Source organism: Hakea prostrata, chromosome 8 (genome assembly GCF_041222555.1).
Source record: "Hakea prostrata isolate BN-2017 chromosome 8, UWA_Hpros_2, whole genome shotgun sequence".
NCBI classification, from domain to species: domain Eukaryota; kingdom Viridiplantae; phylum Streptophyta; class Magnoliopsida; order Proteales; family Proteaceae; genus Hakea; species Hakea prostrata.
Window position 1 is genome coordinate 11,873,563 of NC_142607.1, and position 23,419 is coordinate 11,896,981.

At 40.2% G+C, this 23,419-nt stretch overlaps 1 protein-coding gene across 1 annotated transcript; it reads right to left on the reverse strand.

Moving 5' to 3' along the window:
• Window positions 1-30: 30 nt before the first annotated feature.
• On the reverse strand, window positions 31-23,419 carry EMB3108 (DEA(D/H)-box RNA helicase family protein). Its single transcript, XM_089164788.1, has 8 exons — window positions 22,929-23,419; window positions 22,343-22,630; window positions 22,033-22,155; window positions 21,477-21,931; window positions 16,985-17,312; window positions 15,116-15,268; window positions 14,778-14,826; window positions 31-193 (listed from the first exon to the last, which is right to left on the reverse strand). The coding sequence occupies exons 1-8, from the start codon at window positions 23,316-23,318 to the stop codon at window positions 144-146; spliced, it is 1,836 nt and encodes a 611-aa protein (XP_089020914.1). The 5' UTR covers window positions 23,319-23,419; the 3' UTR covers window positions 31-143.

Here is a 23,419-nt window from a genome sequence, read left to right on the forward strand (position 1 = left end):
TCCTCCACCAACCCCCCCCCCCCCCCCCTCCCCCCACCAAAAAATAAAAACTACAAAAAGAAAGAAGAAGGAAAAAAACTAGATCCACAGCATACCTCAAACATTGAGAGGCATCCTATTGCTACACGTGACAAATTCTTGTATTATGCTAGAACCTTGTCTTCAACACTTGCATCTTTGGCCTGCATCGAACCTGCAAATAAATATAGGAATACATGACTCAATACTCAAAAAATTCTCTATTACCTGTAATGAGCAATACATGATCATAGACCACCATTTAGGCAGTTTCTAGTGTGGATAATTTTCTAGAGAAAATCCCTTCAATAAGCTTCTCCAAGATCAGAGACTAAGACTATTGAATCATTGGTTAATATACATACCCTACAAGCATGTCTGAAGCCTCATTTTAGCCTGGTCTGATCTACTTTATAAAAACGCCTACAGGCTATACAGTAGGACACTTAACCCTGCAGAATCTTATCACAATCATCTTCCAATTTGGAATAATTCAGCTTGAATCATTTACATCCTAATTAAAGCAGGCACTCACAGATCAAGACCTGCAGCTGTTAAGCTTTTAATACTCAAATAAAAAATATTGGCAAAGCAACATTTTCAACATGAATTTCATCATTTGAATATATATATATATACACACACACTCAAGAGGACATGGCTATATTTTCTGTTTCTCTAAATACCCTTATCTATTCAGTCAATTAGACCTTTAAGTCACTAATAAATGATGTCCAAAATTGTAATTTTTGTTCATAAGTACAATAATAAATATTATTAATGAATAATTAGTTGAAATTAATATTCATTAATACCACTATCTCCTTTATTGAAAAAGTTTTTAAACACAAATTAAGTAAAATTAATCTGGGAAGTAAGCTTGCATATTTTCAAATCTCTTGGAATTATTATTAAGCGATAATTTTCTACTGAGAAAAAATTAATAAGAGATAATACTGATTCATCTAATAAATAATGCAAAGATATCCAAGATTTTGAAATTCCTTTATTTAATTCTCCTCAAATTAAATTTCTTCAATCTATCTTGCATTTCAAATCCCTTGGAATTCTTTTATTTTTCCTCTCATCGAAACCTCTTGAATTTCTCTACAAATTTCTTTACTTTTCAAATTACCCTCAGTCATTAATTTAGGTGTACACAAGTAATTATGTCTATAACTGTAAATTCATTACAATTACAATTCTACATATTCATGTATTCCTTCTCTCTCTTGACTATTTGGATAATCACATATCCAGCTTCCCAAGAAATAAACTTGGGAAGACGAAATATTAAGTTTGGCAATTATAACTCTCCATCTTCCAAGAAACAGATCTTGGTAATCCATGAATGTCTTTGCAGTCTCAAGGCACCAAGGTCACATTGAACCCTCAGTATTCTTCTATTTATATGATTAGAAATTCTTGCATATCTAGAAAAATTGCAACGTTGTGGAAGAACACTTCACGCGTACATGCATGTGCACGTGCGTCGTTACTAGAGAGTGAGTGAGAGTGAGTGTGAGTGTGTGAGAGAGAGAGAGAGAGAGAGAGAGAGAGAGAGAGAGAGAGAGAGTGTGGTGTGGTGTGGTGTGTGTGTGTGAGAGAAAGAGAATGAGAATGAGAATTTTCAGAAATGTAATAAAATAAATAGACAAAAACAACCAGATACACTCCAACATACTATCAAAAGTGAGTCAATTGGAAAACCATGAATGATAAACATGGAGAATGACAAAGACTCCAAAACTTACTCTCTTAGAATCCTGGGAACATAAGTGTTTTAAACTGGGTATGGATGCAAGAAAAGTACTCCAACAAGGCAACAGGGCATAAAGATCCAGACAATTCTAGGCAAGCCATTTGTCTTGGATAAGTGGATCAGAACCAACTATTTGGAGGGTCTAATATACAAGATTACATAGAGCATTTCACCCTATCAGCATAAACAGACAATTCAAGGCAAGCATTTTTTTATATCCATTTGGTATAGAAGATCTGAAGCCAAACCACCATATCAGCATGAACGGATAATTCCAGCTATGCTCTTTCTCTATCTAATGGAAAAGAAAAAGAAAAAAGAAAAACTGAATTCAGTTTTTTTCTGCACAGATAAAATACTTCCATAACTAAAGATCATCTTATCATGTCAAATTTTGAAGTCTGCAATCCTAGGCGGGACCACGGTCCAGAAAGTTTAAGAGACATGACAAGTGGACAATGCCTGTGTACAAGTATTAAAGCACATAAAAGTTGGAGGCCACCATAAAAATTATATGTTGAGATTTGTGCAAGTTATGGAGATGCTGCCTTGGTGCACAAGTCTTGAAATTGTTGCTTTGGTGAACAAGTTTTGAGATGCAGCTTGGAGTTTCCTTTTTTGGATACTTTGTATTTGCTTTTTGTTTCTATTTAAGTTACTTTCTATTTTAGTTGCTTTCTAATTTGGTTACTTTCTATTTTTCTCATTGCTTGGTTAACAAGTAATCTCCCTAGGGTAGTTTCCTTTATAGTAGATTTGGGGGATTCTATGCAATATGTAATTTTCTTTTTATTGTAACTCAGTTTAGAAAACTATCATAAACTAAAACTTGATTCTACATTATAAATAAAGTACCAAGGGAGAGCCAAAATATACATGCAAGCTCTTTCCCTTCTTTTTATCTTTCTAAGTTTCCTTTCAATCCCTATGCTGATTACAGGTGCTGAAGTTCTAACATGGTATCAGAGCGGGTTTAATCAGCCTAAGACTGCCTTCTTGTTTGTCGCCATTGATCAAATTCTAAGTTTTCTTCTACCTGCAGCAGCCACCAACCAACTGCTGTTCCATGTCTGCTGATGAAGTATAATTTTCGAAGTCTGAGTTCTACTGTGTCTGATGGGATTTCTGGGTTATTTGCTCAGACCTTTGTGAATGCTGGGCCTGTTGCTGCTGCCATATGATGATACTCATATTTTAAGGCTTGCTTGTCTCACCAAAAGAAGGACTCGATCCAATATTTTTAGGGTTCTTTACAGTTTCCTGCTGGAACCAGCTTGCCTCCTCAAAGGTCCTTCTTTTCCTGCTATTTATTGGATGCTGCAACTCCTTCATGAGGTCAATGAGTTGAAGAAGATGTCTGTTCTGGATTCTCTATACTAGTTGCCAGTTGTGTGAGGAAGGCATTGCGACTCCTATTTAAAAGTTCCCTCCCCCTATTTAAAAGTTTTACCGTCTTGTTCCACCATATTTTATTCTCTTGATCGAAGTATTGAAGAAGTTTCCCTAGATTTCCCCTTTGTTTTGTATCCTCTGGATTTGACCTTAGAGGTAGGAGACAATCTCGACTCCAAGGCCAATCCCTTTTCTTAGATTTAGGTTAATTAGTCTCTTTTAATTTTTTTTACTGATTGCATTGTTGGTCCTATCTTTAATTCCATCTTCTATATTCCTATTTTCATGATTTGGCTGCCCGTTACATCATTTAATTTATTTGATTTTTAATGTTTGGAAATACCTTCCTTCAATAATGACCCCATCTCTCATACTATTTTACAATCTTGCCATTAAGAGTTTTTCCTTCCAAGTTTGCCCTCCATTTATGAATCTAATTCCTTTCATATCCATCACTTCTTTATTTACCAATAGGCCCTTAAAAAATCTGGTTTATTATAGAATTGCTATCGGGCACATATGTTAAACCTTTTTTTTTGGGACTCCCATTACATCAGCTTGTGACTCCAATTTTTTGAAGCTCGGCACATGCATGCACCTTATAATCTACCATGAGGAGAGTTTGGAAGTATTTCTTGGATTCAGACTTGCTAGAAGAATGAAGTTTATATTTACCATAAAAGCATACATTGGAAATTCTTGCTTGGAATCTTCATATATTGGATGCTGGTTGTCATTAATTGTCCACGTGTAATGCTACATATGAGGGGGAGATCGGAGACTCTTTCTATATCTACTCAAGATTTGTTGAAGAATATTGTTGGTAAAGATCTTTGTCCTCTTAAGATGGTATTCTACAACACCACCTAACTACTTAGTCTGTAGTAAACTATACTACCTTCACCTACCTACTTGATTGTAGTAACTTATGCTACTCTTACCTAGCTACCTGGTCTATAGTAACTTTTACTACCTTTAACTACCTACTTGGTCCATAATAACCCATATTACCTTACCTACTTGGTCCGCAATAACTTATACTGCCTTTTACCCACTTACTTGGTCCACAATAACCAATATTGTCTTTTACCTACCCATACCTTTGTCTACTACTTTGCCTTCTTGCAAAAGGTTATGTGTGGACATTGGAGCTACAATTTTTATCTGTTAGTGTGGAGATTCCTCCTACTATAGGCATTATTTGGATAGGGCCTTTGATGTTGCTATACATATGGATTTTGTTCCTTTTCAATATTGTCGATTGTTCTCATTATTGGATGGTTCGTTCGACATGAGGATTAAAATTGTTTTTCTTTTTTTAAGCTGATGTTGATTATCTTTTGGGTGAAGTTCTCTCAATGTTTATCGGTGTCTGCTATTGTTGCTTGTGTTCGAGATGATGGAGCACTAATATATGTTCCTATTACTTCCAAATTGGCATTGCCTTTCAAGTTTATTCTTATTTATCCAAGTTGGAGCTTTCTTTATGCATACTCCAGCTTGAGGAGTGTTGAGATTTGCGTAAGTTATGGAGATGTTGCCTTGGTGCGCAAGTCTTGGAGTTGTTGCCTTAGTGCGCAAGTTTTGGAGCTTCATCCTGGAGTTTCCTTTTTGGATTCTTTCTATTTTCCTTTTGTTTAGTTACTTTCTATTTTAGTTGCTTTTTATTTTGGTTACTTTTTATTTTTCTTATTGCTTGATTGACAAGGAATCTCCTTATGGAACCTCCAGTGATGTCTCATTCCCTTTCTCCGTTGCCCCTCTCCCCCTCCTTCGCCTTCTTCCCCCTCAATCGAACCTCCTTTTCCACCTGTTAAACCTTGGAATTCTTTTTTCAATGAACCTTCTCTCCCTACTGAAAATCTTAACCTTCCCTTCCTTCCCCCAACCACCATTAATCACCCCCCATTTGTTCACTGTCCTTCCACCTCCACTGCTCCCGGTGTCTCCCGCTGGAAATCTGCCATTATTGGCCAATTTCTTGGTCCCATTCCCCCTTTCAACATCCTAAAAGCTTCCCTTTCCAAACAATGGAAGGTTTCGGGCCTCATGGATACTTACCTGTTAGATTCCGGTATTTTCCTCTTCAATTTTTCTTCCTCTAACTGTCAAGATCATGCTCTGGTTGGCTCTCCTTGGTCTATGGGAAAATCTCAAATTTTCGTCAAGCCTTGGTCTCAATCTTCGCCTCTCCGCAAGGTCGACTTCAACTCTCTTCCCCAGTGGATCAATCTTCCTGGTCTGCCTCTCGAATTCTGGAACTGTGATTGCCTTAGTAGAATAGGCTCTGCAATTGGTACTCCCCTGCGCACTGATGTCAAGACTCTCAAGATGGAGAAGCTCTCGTATGCCAGATTATGTGTGGACTTCCCTGCTACTAAGCCTCTTCCTGCCTCGGTTTCCATCTCTAATGATAATGGCTGCTGTATGATCAAGTTATTGTTTATGATTGGATTCCTTTGCGTTGTGATATCTGCCTCTCATTCGGTCACGATGGTGCTTCATGTTGCTCAACGGACCTCTCTCGGACAATAGACACTGCTGTTCATGTTCTTGAGAAAATGCCCCCCATAGCTCCTCCGCGAACCATCGATATTTTGGAAAAGATCACTACTTTAGTTCCCTCTGCTCCATCCACCGCTGTTGAAGAAGCTGGCATTAAAGATGATTCAAACCCCTTCATGGTCAAAACTTACTGGCGACTCAAAAGAGGAAACAGATTGCCTCCACCGGTGACCTGCGCTGCTCCCAAAGCCATGAAAAGTTCTGCTACAACCTGCAAAACCCTGATCCCTGCAAACCTGCATCTCACGACAGGGCCTGGTACTACTGCCGCTACTGCTGAAGCCTCTCCTAGCTTCTACACCTCGGAGACAGCTCCCAAGGTTTCGAAAGTCAAGCTCCGACCTGTTCGATCATCGACTGGTATGTCCAATCTTGGAAAAGCTTCTCGATCTACCTCCTTTCACGAATCTGGTTCCCTAACGAGTTCCGCCTCTACCCAGAATTCAAAACCCCTCTTTTATCTCTTGCTAACCCCTGTTAGACCAGCGGCCCATCATTTCTGGTTCAACCCTATCCAAAACCATCACCTCAAACACCCCTTACCCGATAAAGCGCAATTCCACTTTTCATAAACCCAATACTCGTCCTGGCCCATCCCGAGGCCCATTTGCCTCTCTTTCCCCTTTGCCTCCATTTTACTTGGACCTCCCCTTTGACTTTGCCTTGCCCATCAAAAGCCCCCAACCATATTACCCATAAGCCCATTATTCCCTTAAAGCCCAACACTTCCAACCCTCTTCCCTTAACCAGTGCCTCTCTTAAGCTCGCCACAACCATCCCTCCCCTTAACCGATTACCCACCACCAACAAAAGACAGCCCACTGACCTCAATTCCCCCAACCCCCTGTCCTCTGTCACTCAACCCGTAGCCATTGAACCAGACCATTTGCTCACCCCTACAACTAGCTTTCCCATCCATGAACCTTCATCCCCAAACTCCAACTCCTCCATTGACCCGGACCTCTTTGAAACCCCATCTCCCCTCAGCTCCCCCCTATGTGAGTTTCCAACCTTCAACTCCTTTTCTTTGATTGCCACTAATTCCCCTCTGTGCTCTTCCCCCAATAGCAACTTAGATGCCCCCTCTCCTTTTGATCCTTATGTATGAGTTCTTTATCTGGAATGTCAAGGGTCTCAATAAACCTGGCCAAGCAAGCGGAGGTTAAAAATACAATTAAGACCTCAAAAGTCTCTGTGTGCCCTTCTCGAAACCCATGTCCAAGTGGACAATGCTCATCGGATTGCCCAATCTATAGCCCCTTCTGGATCCTTTGGGACTCCGCTCATTTCCAAATCTCTCTTCTTAGATCCTCCCCTCAACTCATGCATCTCAGCATTCTCTCAAATAACTTGCCCCCTTTTCTCCTCTCCATCGTTTATGGTTTCAACCGAGTTGTTGATCGCTCCCCCCTTTGGGAGGCTATCCATTCTATCTCTTCCTCATCTCTGGATCTCCCTTAGGGCATCGGTGGGGACTTTAACATCATCCGTTTTTCTCATGAGAGTGTTGGAGGATCCTCCCCGATTCCTGCCACGATGGGAGACTTTAATGCATGCTTAAATGATTCTGGTATTTTTAACCTTCGTTGGTCCGGCCACCCCTTACGTGGCATAATCACCGTTCCGGTCATGCCAGAATTGCCTCGAAGCTTGATCATTTCCTCTTTAATGCCCCTTGGTTCTCCTCCTTCCCAGCCTCTAATGCCTATTTCTCCAATTCCAATCTCTCTGACCACTCCCCCTGTTTTGTCCAACTCGCTTCCCCCCTCCTCGTTTGGTCCTAAGCCCTTCAAATTATTCGACATGTGGACTTCGAGTCCTTCTTTCCTCCCCACTGTCATGGAAGCCTGGGCGAAGCCTGTCCATTGTTTCTCCACTTCCTCTTATTGCCTTCGCTCGCAGGCTTCGCAACACTAAGGAAGCCCTTCGCACTTGGAACTCTTCCACCTTTGGAAATATTTCCTCCAGCCTCTCCACCTGTTGCTCTAATCTCCTTTGGGTCCAATCTCTCCTTCAAGATGATCCCTTCAATCCCTCTCTTGCTGAAGACGAAAGGACCCTTTCCTTTGATCTCTCCTCCCTCCTTGCCTCTGAGGAAAGCTTTCTCCGTCAAAAGCTAGAATCAAATGGCTTGAGCTTGGGGACTCAAATTCTGTTTATTTTCATCGCTCCCTCAAAGCTCGAAATAATCTTAACTCCATTCCCTTCCTCATCATTAGTAATGGCTCTCGGATCTCTAATCCTACTAGTATCAAGGAGGAGATTGTTTCCTTCTTTTCAAATCTCCTCTCTCCCCACTCCATCTCTTCCCGTCCCCCTCTCCCCCCTAGCCTCATCAACAAATTCATTGATCCTTCCATCATCCCCTCTCTCTGTGCTATCCCTTCCTCTGAAGAGATTCTTCTTGCCATCCGATCCCATAAATCCAATAAAGCCCCTGGGCCGGACGGATTCATCAAGAATGACCTTGTTCAAGGCCATTCGCAGCTTTTTCTTCAACCCTTCTCAGCTCTCCTCCATCAATCAAACTTTCCTTTGCCTCATTCCCAAGAAGCAAGGAGCCTCCTCCCTCTCCGACTTCTGTCCTATCTCCCTCTGTAACCTCATCTACAAATTCATCTCTAGTGTCCTAGCAAATAGGCTAAAAAAGACTCTCCCATCTCTTGTTAGCCCAAATCAATCTGCTTTTATCTCAGGGCGTAGTTTGCGAACAACATCCTCCTCTGTGCGGAAGTTGTCCGTGGCTTCGAAAGATCTGCGCACTCCCCGGCTGCTCTTTTAAAGGTTGATCTTCATAAAGCCTTTGATTCTATTCATTGAGACTTCACTAGTGATGTTCTCTCTTCCATGGGCTTCCCTCCCCCCTTCATTCACTGGATTGAAATTTGTATCTCTTCGCCCCGCTTCTTCATTCTCACCAATGGCTCTCCTGTGGGTTTCTTCTCGTCCCGCGTTGGCATTCGCCAAGGCTGCCCTCTCTCCCCCTACCTCTTTACCTTAGTTTTAGAAGTTCTCTCCCGCATCCTTCAATCCAAAACCGATCAGCTCCTTATCTCTCCCATCCCCAAGTGTAAGTCCCTTAATCTTACCCATCTTGCCTTTGTTGATGATCTTATGATCTTCTCTAAAGCGGATCATCAATCCATTTCTTCCATTCTCTCTGCCCTCTCTCTTTTTGAATTCTCTCTTGGCCTTCGTGTCAACCTTGATAAATCCACTATCTTCCTCTCTGGGATTTTTGATCGACTTCATTCCTCTCTCCTTTTTCTCTCGGGCTTTAAGCTTGGCTCCTTTCCCGTCGTCTATCTTGGGCTCCCTCTCATCCCTTGGCAGGCTTACTCGCCACCACTACCTTCCAATGCTTGATCATATCCGTAAGAAGCTCCCAACTCTAGAAGGGTAAGCTTATGTCCTTTTCCAGTAGAGTGGTCTTCATTCGCTCGGTGCTTCAATCCTCTTATCTCTACTGGTGTGGGATCTTCTCCATCCCCAAATCTACCGTCCATGATATGGAATCCCTGTTCTGCGGCTAACTTTGGAAAGGAAGGGAGGCCACCCGTTTCATCCATCCTGTCTGTTGGTCGACCATTTGCCACCCAACCTCTGAGGGAGGCCTTGGCATCCGTAGGATCTCTAATGTCAACCTCGCTTGTCTTCTCAAACTCATTCAGAAAATTGCCTCTAAGCAAGATTCCATTTGGGTTAATTGGGTTCATTCTCACCTTCTTCGCTCTGACTCCTTCTGGACTTCTCCTTTGCCCTCCAATCCTTCTTGGGTCTAGAGGAAACTCCTCTCCTTTCGTCCTCTAGCTCTCACTGCTATTTCTACCATCATCTCCTCTGGATCTTCCACCTCCTTTTGGCTAGACCCGTGGCATCCGACGGGCATTCTCTTCACTCATTTTGGTCCCCGTACTGTTTATGACTCCCAAATCCCCAAAGATACCCCGTTGTCTACTTTCATCACTGATGGCTCCTGGAACCCCGTTCCCCTTCTCACATTGGGATTCGCTTCCCCCTCTCGTTAGCTCTACCCACGACCTCACTGTTTGGCTCCCTTCCCCCACCAAAAACTTTTCCACCTCCTCTACCTGGAATCACCTTCGTACCCATAACCCCAAACCCCCTTGGGTTTCCATGGTCTGATTCAAAAGCTCCATCCCTCGCCACTCCCTTACCCTTTGGAGAGTTCTCAACCAAGCTATCCCCACCCAATCTTTCCTCATTAGCCACCATTGTCCCAGTCAACCCCAACTGCATCCTCTGTTGGAACAACTTGGAAAACACTAATCACCTCTTCTTCACTTGCCCTTTCTCTAGATTTATCTGGAGAAAAGCCCTTGCTTCCATTTGGCCCCGTTCGAGGCGCTCCTATGGGTTTGCGCGTGATTGGTCTTGGATGGTGAGAAACTTTTAGGCTCTTCCATTTGTGATCGGATTGGTAAGCTTGTTTTCTATGCCTCTATTCACCACATTTGGTGGGAGCGTAATCTCAGGAGATGGTCGTCCAAATCTCGCTCTATTGACTTGATTTGGAAAACCATTTATTTTGATGTTTCTTCTAGGCTGTTAGCTACCCCATCCCCCTATTGATGATACCCCAAGGAACAGATTCATTGTCGTCTCCTGGGGTCTTAGCTCTTCTTTCGGTCTTCCTCTTAAAGGCCTTGTATCGTTGTTTCTGTTCTTTTAATATAATTATTTATTCATCCAAAAAAAAAAGTAATCTCCTTACGATAGTTTCCTTTTTAGTAGATTTTAGGGGGATCTTATGCAATATATAATTTTCTTTTTGCTATACCCAATTTAAGAAACTTTCCTAAACTAAGACTTGATTTTATATTATAAATAAAGTAGCAGGGGCAGAGCCAAAATATATGTGCAAGCTCTCTCCCTTCTTTTCTTCTCTTCTTCTTCTTTAGTTTTCATCTATTCTTTTTCTTCTAAGTTTCCTTTAAATCCCTAGGCTGATTACAAGTGCTAAAATTCTAAAATTCTAAAATTATATGCTCTTATCCAAGTGATACCAAGTTGGCACATCTTTGGAATATCAATGTGCACGCTAGGTGCAGAAAAGGCTTACTTAGAGACTAAGAATTTGGATTGTTTAACCCATATATTGGGCTTATATATTCCAGTAAATTTTCTTTTAGTTCCTATTTCTATCTTTCCTGATAGAAGTGATTTCTTGAGAGTTTCTATTTTCTTTGAAGTTCTGGCTTTTAATTTTGCAGTTACGGAAAAAACTAGAGTTTTACAACAACAACAACAACAACAACAAAAATAAGCCTTGTCCCAACTAAATGGGGTCAGCTACATGGATTCTTACCTTCTAATCAATTCTGTTTGAGGCCATACTAGATACAAGGCCTAAACTATGCATATCATTTATCACCTCTTCTCTTAAGGTTATCTTAGGTCTACTCCTAGCTGTTCTAGTCCCTTCAATTTGGATTATATCACTTCTCCGTACAGGGACATTCATATGTCTCCGTTGAACGTGGTCGTGTTACCTCAAATGACTTTCTCGAAGCTTATCACTTATGGGAGCAACTCCCAAACCAACTCTAATATGATCATTCTTATGTTATCCTTCCTATTTTTGCCATGCATCCATCTTAGCATCCTCATTTCTGCTACACTGAGTTTATCTATATAATTATTTTTAACAACCCAAGACTCTGCACCGTACATCATAGCTGGTCGAATAAAATTTTCCTTTCAGCTTTGATGGAATACGTCGATCAACCCGGACGCACATCACCACTTCATCCACCCTATTTTAATTATTTGGGAAACATCATCCTCTATCAGCCTATTTCTTAGAAAATCAACAACAGGGGGTGGGGAAGAGAGCGAAGTCTCGACGAAACATCGAAATAGATGGCATTCCAAATCATATCTCGGGATCAGGATTTGGAAGTCTATCTTCTCAAGTAACACTCCTACCAAAGATGGTGGATAATGGCGGCAAAGACAAGCTTACCCACTTGGTCACAGATAGTGGCACCAGCAAAGTTTCTCCAGGATCCATTTCCAGTCTCGAGCAAAGCCAAATGAATGTCGCGATCTGGGCCAAATGGAGGCCAGGGCTCGGGACCAAACAGAGTGGGATAGCAGGCAACAGAAAAATAAACAGTCAAGGTCCTCTCAACTATTCCAACAAATGGTACAGTTGAGGCTAGCAAGGATGTGATGGCTAATAAGAAACGCTTGGGAAGGTCAGGCAAGATTAACGGCTCTCCAAAGAGTTAGGGAGTGGCGAGGGATGTGGCTTTTAAGCCAAACAAGGTGACTCCATAGGACAGAGGGGAGGGGGTTCTAAGGAGGTTCCAAGCGGAGGCAGTGGAAAAAGAAGTAGAATGGGAATGAAGCCATGTAATGTGGTCCTCAGTGTGGGATGAAAGGGAGGGTAGCTCCAAACTGCGTGAGACTTGGGTAAGGGATGGGGACCAAGATCTGAAGGAAATAAAGGAGGAGAGTGGTGTGGATTTTGGGATACGAGAATTGTACACGGTTCTGCGGCCAAGGAGGGTGAACAGGATACCCATCGGATGCCAAAGGTCAAGCCAAAAGGAAGTACTAACACCAGTTGAAACCTAGACTAAAATGGCGGGAAAAAAAACAACCATGGAGAAGCAAAAGCTTTCTCCAGATCCAGGAGGGGTTGGAGGGGAGTGGGACAGTCCAAATGGAGTCATTCTTGAGGAGATAGGAATAGACCCAGAAGACCCAAATGGAATCATGTTTGGAGGCAATCTTCCAGATGAGTTTCATAAGACAAGCCATATTCATATCAAGGATACGGCGGATTCAAAGACCTCCTTCGGATTTGGGACAGCAAATGGTCTTCCAACAAATAGGGTGGAGGAAGCGGGAAGCTTCTTGGCCCTTCCAGAGGAAGGCACAGAAGATAGATTCCAAGGAGTGGATGGTGGATTTGGGAAGGGTGAAGATACCACACCAATAGAGATAAAACGATTAGAGGACAAAACGGATAAGCACCACTCTCCCAGCAAACGAAAGCAGTTTACTCTTCCAGAGTTGGAGCTTTTCCGAATATGATCAAGCATCGGGGAGCAGTGGTGGCGAGTGAGCCTACCGGGATAAGGGGGAGACCAAGATAGGTCACAGGGAAGAAGCCGGGGCTAAACCCAGTAAACTGAAGGAGGGCAGCTCTAGTAGAGTCAGAGTTGAAAAATGGTGGATTTCTCAAAGTTGACTCTAAGGCCCAAGAGGATTCGAAGAAGGAGAGGATGGAAAGGATAGAAAAGATTGAGGAGTGGTCAGCCTTAGAGAAAATCAAGAGAAAATCATGAGGTCATCTGCAAAAGCCAAGTGGGTGAGCTTTAGGGATCTACATTTGGTTTAAAACCTCTTGATTCCAAAGCTGCTCTCCATGATTCTAATTTGGTATTAATCCCCACTTGAGTCTCATCTATTAACACAATATCACCAGCAAAAAGCATACACCAAGGAACCTCATCTCAAATGTCTTTGGTTAATTCATCCATTACAAGTGCAAATAGATATGGACTTAAAGTTGATCCTTGATGTAGCCCAACTATAACTGGGAATTCATTACTTTGTCCCCCCACTATTCTTACACTTGTCATCGAACCATCATACATATCCTTAACTATATCTACCTATTTACATGCAACACTTCTTTTCTCTAGTACTTGCCAAATTAACGCTCTAGGAACTCTATCATAAGCTTTTTTTAGGTCAATAAATACTATATGAAGGTCTTTCCTACATTCTCTATAAATTTCCATAAGTCTCCTAATTAAGTAAATAGCATCTGTAGTAAATCTTCCCGACATAAACCCAAACTGGTTCTCCTAGTCAACCAAACTAGTCCATGGGTTCCTAAGCTCTTCCATACTTCTATTGGGATTTCATCAAGACCTTGTGTCTTACCAAGTTTCATCCTCCTTAGTGCTTCTTTTACTTCGAACATCGAAATTCTCTGTACATAAATTCGAAAAAACTAGAGTTTTACCTTCTTCTTTTTTCAGAATTAAAAGTTTCAATTATGAGCATTAATTCCTCTTTTGAGGTCCCTTCTTGCTTCTCATATGGTTGTGTGTTATGTTTACTTAGAAAACTACCAAAAATATAAACTGCTCAAACCACATTAATCAACCGATCAAAGAAGCCAGTGACAGAAACGAGTCTTCCAAGACGTTGATCAAAGTTTTCAGCCATTTTGGACAGGTGAATAACAATCATTAAGTTGCAACTTTTCCCTCAACATTCTAGAAACTGTTTCTGTAACTCTGTTTTTTGGAATTCCTTTGCACCAACAACATTTTATCATCAATCCTTCCATGTCATCATCTGCTTAGATAGTTCAACATATCTATTATCCCATCTTCAACCCTCATTTTCCGCAATCCCATATCAGGTTAGGTTTCATATCACTGCATTAACCAGATTCATCAACAAAAATAACTGCAACACAAAAGGCTAATTAGTTCCTTGTTATACATGACAAATGGGTGTATAAAGTGTAGGAGCAGTCTTTGACCAAAGTTGCATCGACCAAATAGAATTCAAATGTACAGATGACTAGACTGCAAATATGGACCAGACAAGCAAAAGAATTTAGGCCAGATTCCAGAATACACAGCAGCAACCATCACAGCAATGGATGAAATAGAGTTCTATAGAGCTGGATTTCTGGAAATTTATTAAGTAAAATTGAATTGATAACTATTGTGAATTATACTTCATCATTTTCTTTTCTCTCAGTGTTTATATCCTTAAAGAGAAGAAAAAGGATGATGTCCAAAATACTGGGCCTTAAAGAGTTACTGGAGTCTTGATGGCTGTATCACCATAAACTCCATCTGTATGCTGCAATGTAGATGGACACTAAATACTAAAATCCAACTTCCAGACAAAGAAATCACAATTGCTACTGCTGTAAATTTGCATGCAAGCTGAGTTCCAAATATCTACCAAAGACTGGAAGCCAACAAAATAAAAAACTAGTATCACAGAAAATAAAGTACAGACAGAGTGAAGAAAGCACCTTTCTTAAGTTTGTTGCGGAAGCTCCTTTTTCTGCTGAATGCCTTCTCCTACAACCATAAGGATCCTAGTGATCAGTTGCAGATATGTATAGATGGAAATGTAGAAACATTTATTAACAGATAAAACATAATTAAAATTGAAAAAAAAATAACACTGGTTATAATAAAATCAATTTGCACCAAGAACTTTATGTCAATGTGCTATCAGAAGTTTGACTGGGATCAATTGATATTTAGATGAAAACATGTAGTATAACAAAGCAGAAACTTAAATTCCAGAAAAACAATTAAACAGTAGCGGTAGCATCAAAACTGTGAAATAAATCTTGAAAATTACCACAGGCTGATCCAATTTCCCTGCTTGGCGTACTGCTGCAACAAGATCCTGGTTGGAATCTGTGTACAAGCTCGTGACAACTCCAGATTGACCAGCCCTTGCTGTACGACCAATCCTATGCAAGAAATCTACAGCAGAAGTTGCGAATTCCGCCTAGAATAGAACAGATTATTTGCATCTGTTAATTCATTTAAAAAAATAATAGAAAACAAGGACATGCCACCATGATGAAGAAACGTCTTAACTCCTAAAGACTAAAAACCAAGCATTATGCCAATGACTTGCGTCAGCTATGTACATCCTGTCTTTCCATTTCACTCACTTTAAGGGCATAAATTCTATTAACTTAAATCATTCATTTCATTTCGAATAGAACACATTGACGCAGCAGCACGATCAAGACTATTGGATGTGACCTGATCGTACCACCAAAAATCCAGTTCTGTTCTTGAACTAGGGTTTGACATATTATCCTTTGAGAAAATTGCACTGGCACCCAAAAATGGAGGCCTTAAAGCACTACAGCCCACTTTATGTTTGAAAAACACGGACACCCCAAAATTGGATTTTCATTGGATACATTAGTCCAATTTGTCACTGAAAACCATTAAATCACTGTTTATTTTCTTTCAATTCCAAAAATATGAAAGGGGGGGGGGGGAAATAAATAGTGATTTAACGGTTTTCAGTGAAAATTTGGACTGATGTGTCCAATGAAAATCCAATTTAGGGGTGTCTGTGTTTTTCAAACATAAAGAGGGGTGTCAATGCTTTAAGGCCTCCATTTTGGGGTGCCAGTGCAATTTGCTCTTATCCTTTTGGAAGTGATTTTTTTATATTAAATTCAAATAGGGAGTATTTGTTTATGTATGAATAACATCTTAAGCACTTGAGCATTTACTGAAATGACATCTGGCATAATTAAGCAAAACCAGGTTTCAAACAACTACGGAGACAGTTGATAGACTCAATTGTTCTCAAGTAGTGTAGATTTATCATAAAAGATTGGGTAAAAAATAGAAAGTAACGGAGATCGGGTAGGGAAGGAAGAATAGGTCTAAGGATAGAAGGGTTGGCTTCTAAACCTGGGCACCTTACCCTCCTCCACCTCTCTCAGCACAATGCATTGCCTACAGCAATATAACTTCATTGGTTAAATCCTGGGGGAGGGCACTAAAACCCATTACATTATGTAGCCTCAAAGGTTGAACCTAAAATAGAAAGCCTTCCGGAAGAGCTGAGACTTGAGTGACAAGTAAAAAAAGGTTTGCTAAAGAAGCAAAATTGGAAGGTTAAGATAAAAACTGTTAACAAAGCAAGCAACTAAAATAGAAACTCTAACTGAGTTAAGAATAGGAAGGAAATAAATAACAAAAAAAGACACAATATCTAGAAGCATTCCCACACAAGGCAGTATGGTTATGACGCCCTTGCATGACCAGTTACTCAGGTGCTGTTCAAAGGAACAATAGCTTTTCTGATAGCATTTCCATGAACAGTAACTTTACTGAGTTCTATTTTCTTGTCATGCTTCAGTCTACATCAATGATAGAACCCAGAATTCTCTGTCATGGCCCGGGCAAATAAACCTAACAAAACTCTTAGCCAAGAAATCCTATTTAAATTTAAAGCAAATTAAAAATAGAAGTAAAGATAGACTAACAGGATCCTTACTTGCCTACACACAGTCAAATAGTAGTGACTAATACCAACATTACAAAGGAAAGATTCCCCTATGCTTCATTTAACAATTTTCATATAGCCTTTTCTGCCCTATTTAATGAACTTTGTCAAACTTGCGGCCCTCAGTCAGGAAGTATAAGCATCCCACAAGGCAGGACTAATAACTGTATCAGAGAGAACAGATACCTGAATAACATGAGAAACATTCGGTACATCAATACCACGTGCAGCAGCATCAGTGCAAACAAGCACACCACCTCTCTCCAGAAAATCATTCAAATTTTTTGTACGCTCCTCCAAGGAGCTGTTCCTATGATAACAAATGCATTCAACTCCAACTTGATGCAATATCTTAGCTATGGATTCAACAGCATCAACAGTATTTGCAAACACCATGGTCCGACTTACACCAGCATCAGAAGCCAAAGCTTCAGACCTAGATCCCTGTTTCACAGCATCTATAAGAACATCCACCTGTGTTTCAACTGTAACTTTAATCCACCTCTGCTCTAATCTGATACAAAGGAAAAGGGGGACATCATCAACACATATGAACTGGATAAACTTGGAAGAACCATCATAGAAAATGCATATTTAGAATATGAACAAAATTGCCAGCTCAGGAATCTTAAGAACTCTTCACCCCCTCCCCACTTCCACCAAATAAAAAATAAAACAAAAGAAGGAAGAAGAAGAAGCTTGAGTAATGGACTTCTCATACAATTTATAGTTTATATCATGTACTTCCCTTCTGAGACAAACCATATAGGATATATAATCCTGGAAGCAAGTGTCCTCTAATGCTATTCTGTTTAAAGAGAAGAATGTGTGCATTGAATCAATCATATCAGTACCATACTACCATATTTTTAAGACTTTCAAAACAAGGGACTAGTTAACATGCAATTTACATTTAATTTAGGGGAGATAGGGTCGTGGGTTTTGGATTCTTAACATTCCTTTTGAAATAAATGAGGTTGGTGACAAGTCTCCCCTCTTTCCTTACTATGCCATTTCCAGGTCACCAAGATTGGCTAAGCAAACCTAATTAGGACGGATACCCCAAACATGTTGTTTAGCATAGATTCAGAATTGTGATATTTAGCTGAAGATCAGGGCCAATTTCGACAAAGCACTCAAAAGAAATCTCATAACTTGACATCTCACCCCATAGTCAGATAGCTCCTCCAAACTTGTGCTTTTCATTTCTTCATTGGGAAATGTTACATAAACTGCTGGACACTGTTGAGTGAAACTTCCAGAAGAAAGGAGGAGCTGCATTTTTCTCAGAAACTACTTTTGAATAGATCAACGATGAAGATTTTGTCAGGCCAGCTCTTCATCACGATTATCCTGAGTATGAGGGTCAAGTCAAATACCGTGTCAGGTTTGAGCAAAGCATCTTTGGATTCCCAGCTTCCCCCAGCCATCCATGTTGGTGCCAATTTCAGTTCGAAGGCACCATCTAGTAGCAGTGTGCCTCTCAACTGAATTCCTTCTGTTTCAGACACATATACCGAGGTTAGGAACTTCCCATGCACTGATGATCCCATTTATAGGGTTTTCGTGGATGAGTCAACTGAGTTCCTTATGTTTCAGACATATATAAGTAGGTTAGGTACCTCCCATACACTAATGATCCCATTTGTAGGGTTTCCGCGGATGACTGAGTGTTTCTTCCTGCAAGATATGTCATGACCAGTGTCTTTGAATCAATCTTGGCTCTGACAACAGTAGTAAGGCTCATTTTATGATCCGGCCAAGCACTTGTTTCAGTAGTAGTTACTAGGATCCTAGGACTCATCAGTTATCGCACTTGTATTTGATTAATCTATGTCCTTTTTGTTGCACTAGTATTTGTTTAACATACATCTTTTTTCTAAGTTTCTAACAATTACGAACAAACCTAGGGTAGAGCTCACTTACATCATACACTACCAACCTAGGGTTCGAGTGATATTTTGGATTCAACTTTCTTTATTTCTTTAATTTCTTTTTTTCTTTTCTTTTTTTTTTTTTTTTTTTTTTTTTTTTTTTGCAGAGCATACATAGCTAATTAACATTCAGTACAACCTAGAAGGACGAGAGGAATAGCACGTAAAACTACTCATATACAAGCTAATACTAGGGATAGACGCCTAACACAAAGAGATATCTGGGGGTATCAAAGCCAAAAGCTGGATCAAAAGGGGCACTAGATACAATGGCCAAACTTGTGACGGCCATGGTAGCCTGATCTGGAGATCTTCAAGAAGCAAGAATACTAGTTTGACAGAGAGACAACTGCCTGCTGCCTCCCATAGACCATAGAAAAGAGCACAAAGCACAAGCTCACAATAATCTATGTGTAGAAACTCCCCTCTTCGTTTCTATACATCTACCATCGTATACAAGCACAAAACACCAAGTTCCCCTTGGGTCCCCATCCCCTACAGCCCCTGACACAAAAAGCACAATAGGGTAACAGCTAACTTTTGCACCGTGTAAAGAGAACCAAAATAGGGTGGATGTCAAGCTTACAGATATTGGCTACATAGTCCCCAAAACCCACCACAATTTCTTGATGGGAAATGTTACATCAACTCCCCGAGGTCTCAGCACAACTCATTTTGTCACTGGTTAAAAACCCTAGGTGGAACCGAGTCCTAAAACCTAGCTAAAACCATCTGGGCTGCCCAATCCTGAAATGATTTCCTAAAATGAGTGAACCTGAAGATTGTCTTTGCCTATTAGGCATCAGATGATGGTTCAATTTTCTGATCCTCTCCAGTTCTATAACCATTCGTTTAGTTGAACACCACTGTATCCAAGTCTAGTTTCCATCATCCTGTCACCCTTTTTGTAGTTTGAACAACTGCCTCCCCTAAGTTACTATCGATGTTTGCATCTAAGCAATACTCTTTGCAGGTATATTTTAAAAGGCAAGTTGGAACCAAACATGCAACTTTCACCATATTCCACAAAACTAAAGTGCATGTGGAATTTGACTTAAAATCTAAGTTACTCAATTTCAGATGGTTTCCTCATATGATTAAATGCATAAGGAAGACATTTTCAATATTCTAATCATGGTGGGAGATCTCGCGAGATATCTCGTTTTTTCACATAGGCGAGACGAGATGGAGGTCGAGAGCAGAGAGTTGGGATATCTCGCTATATCTCGCCATATCTCGCCCTAGATCTCGCTGAAACTCTCAATGTTTGCCTTTTTGTTGTGGATTTCGGCTGAATTTTCACTTGCAACTACTCTTAGCACATCTGCAACATCGAAGGAAGATCAATCATTCTCTGTTTGTCTTATGAACTTATGATTTAATGACTTATATAGAACTTCTAATGGTTGTATAATTTTGTTGTTCTATTCTTGAAAATTGAGATTGTGATACTCATGTAGATGGAATTTGATAACATTTAGGTTACTTGATGCATTTGATACACTTGCTTTTCATTTAAATGCCTTAAAGGTTCTATATTACATGTTGTATAACTTTGTATTCCCTAATCCTACAACATTTCGATTTCACACTATGGGTAGACTTAGAAATCATACATAGGGTTGTTTTCTGACAAATCCAAGGCCACCAATGTGTTCAAAAGGCCTTTAATAGGCTAAATATCAAGTTTTAACCCAATTGGGACCCTAAAATCCACCGAGATGGGCCACCGAGTTGATGCCAAATAATTGTATATCTCGACCAAATCTCGCCGAGATGGTCAAGATCTTGGTTTTTCAAGGTGGCGAGATCTTCTACCATGATTCTGATCCTGTCTGGGCCAGAAAACTATGGTTTTAGTCACATACTGTCAAATAAACCAATATGCTCCCATCATGCTTCATACTCTAGGAAACATCCCAAAGATTCTTTCAGCATAAAAACCTTAGCAAGTCTTTTTATGTCTATATTTCTAAGGTAAATTTGGAATCCAGCATGCAAGGGTTAATATGTTTCACCAAATAAAAATAAAATTTGGAATGTATTTCATAATAATATGGCATTTTCACAACAATGAGTCACACTGAAATTATTATGCATCAGACAAAAATCAGGCTAGAATGAAATCCTAAGTGATACAATGAATCCAATTGGTATCCCCTTCTCACTTTGCATAAAAATAAAGCAAAGACAAAACAAACACTTTGATAATTGTCCACGAAATTTCCCTTCACGTGAAATTCAACTTTCTCTTAAATGAGGGTGTGTATGGTTAACGAGATGAAAAGAAATGACAAGCAAAAGTAGAACTTTCATGTTGTTTAGTTAAAAAGGGAAAGAGACAGTTTTAGTTTTGTCCTTGGAGCCGTGAAATTGTCAAGAGTAGGCCTGAAAACAATGGCTTGCCAACTTGGCAAGAAATATTATGTTGGGACTTTTGTCTAGAGCGAATTTCGTCATGTATTCCACAACTTTTTGGTAACTCAAGTAAAAAAAAAAAAAAGATTTTATTCTTTTCCATTTACAACCAAACACCATGACAATTTATTTTTCTTTGCATTCGTACCCATCACCAACCAAACACAGGCCGAGGTTACTAAGGCTGATACCAAAATATTACTCGAAGATAAGTATGTTCCCTTTCGTGTGGAAAAATGTACAAACAAACAACAGAGACAAACTATTAGACAACCAAATGAAGCCTTAAAATTAGATAACTTGTCAGCAAATGAAAGAAGAAGCACCTGGGATTGTGACAATGAAGATAGGCTCCACTAACCCAACTAGCATCAGGAAACATTCGTTTCAATACTCCACCAGCAGTCTTCTTCCCATTTACTGGAAGAGTAGCTGCAACAAAAATGTACTGTTTACTGCGTTCGTAAATTTTTCTAACTCTCCTCCAGTCTTTTCCCCGGTTCGGAGCAGCTTCAGTGTCTACTGCTAAACACTCAGCATCAGGTTCAACATCTGTATCTTCCTCATCCTCAGGGACAAAGTCAGGTTGCAGGCCCTCAATGTCTTCTGGTTCAGAATTCACTAGGGATTCAGCATTTGATTCATTTGATTCCCCTAGACTCTTACGTAGGGAACCTTTAGCCCGAGACAACTGCTTCTCTTCAAACCGAAGCATGTCTATGAGACGGATGACCTGATTCTGAAAGCTTCCACAGAGTAGCATATCTGCTTCATCAAACACCTGTTTATTGATGTAATCATAAAATCAACGTCAAATATGATAGGCTGCCAACTAACATTGCAATTGTAGCAATTAGAAACAGATAAAAAGAAAAAACCTACCACATACTTCACATAGCGTAGAAAGTCAGAACGGCGGAGTTTTTCAGGGTCGATTGCATAAAGATAATTTAGAAGAGCAGCTGGTGTTGAAACAAGGATATGTGGTTGGGCAACTGGCCACCCCTGCAGTGATAGGTTTTTATTATAAGGGTATAACATTATTGAGAAGCCCAAAACCAAAAAGGAGCAAAAAAAACCACATGATGTTGTTCATTTTTCACTCTGAAGATGTAGAACCTACCTAAAGAAAATTGAGAACAAAATCCATTAAAAAAGTAACATGTATTGGGTAGAAATAAAGCATCTCTACCTGCCGTCCGCAGATAGCTGCAGCCCTTAGAAGCAGCTCGCCATTATCATCACGAAGAGAGTTGGCCATGCGAACCACTTGCTCACATAGCATCACATTGGGGCAAAGAACAAGAGAAAACCCTTGGGTTTGATTTGACACTTGATTACTGTCAGTATCCCCAGTAGAAGCAAGTAAACTCAATAACTTATCCATCAGGGGGACCAAATATCCATGTGTTTTACCACTACCAGTCTCCGCGGCAACAACCACATCCTTTTCTGATAGCACAGATGGTATACAAGCAGCCTGAAGAGCACACTCAAGAATGTTAATGACCTAAACTCTGAGTTACTGACAATATATAAATAATTTGAAGACAATGAGAAGATAGTCCAAGGTTTGTTCAATTCAGAGATGAAGGTGAAACCTTGTATAAGGTAAATTTAAATGTCTACTTATTTTCTGTAATTGTGACTTTGAACAGGCTCATTATTTGTGGCAACAAGCTTTAAGCGTGAAATAGTATTGAGTTTACGGCATAAACGGACAATGAATTGATAATTCCAGGATATAAGGGGCAAGAAAGATGGAGTTAGATGACTACCTGAACGAGGGAGGGCTTGTGGAGGCCAGAATTTGAGAGGGCTCGTGAGAGCTTGTCGGAAATTCCAAGAGATTTCCAGGACACAGCTTCATCGGCAAAGAAGCTCTCGCTTTGCTTCCCATCTTCAGTAGTAGTAATAGTAGCAGCAGCAGCAGCAGCAGTTCCAAAAGCTCTGCTTCGTCTACGCTGATGTTTCAACGGCTTTGGCCAAAACAAAACCCTCACTGAAGAAGAAGCAGTGGAAGTAGCAGCAGAAGAATAAGAAGATAATGAAGAAGACGAAGAGGTGAGTCGAGAAGACGAATAAAAAGCCTTGAATGGAGCGATGGGGAAACGAAATGGAGAAGATGATAACCTGCAATATTGAATCATTGAAGCATGCCGATACATATTTCTTTATAATTGGGAAGCACCAAGAGCTTCCGGCTTTGGGTTGTAAGTTGTAACCTTCGACACTTTTCCCAGACCTAAGTAGGACCAACAACAAGGAA

What these genes read in the sequence shown, in the direction of transcription:
- EMB3108 (XM_089164788.1), bottom strand. Translation starts at nt 23,318, where the DNA reads ATGTATCGGCATGCTTCAATGATTCAATATTGCAGGTTATCATCTTCT. An exon ending in TACGCTATGTGAAGTATGTG is followed by an intron (nt 21,932 to 22,032) that starts GTAGGTTTTTTC and finishes ATCAATAAACAG; the next exon opens with GTGTTTGATGAAGCAGATAT. An exon ending in CCGCAACAAACTTAAGAAAG is followed by an intron (nt 194 to 14,777) that starts GTGCTTTCTTCA and finishes ATTTATTTGCAG; the next exon opens with GTTCGATGCAGGCCAAAGAT.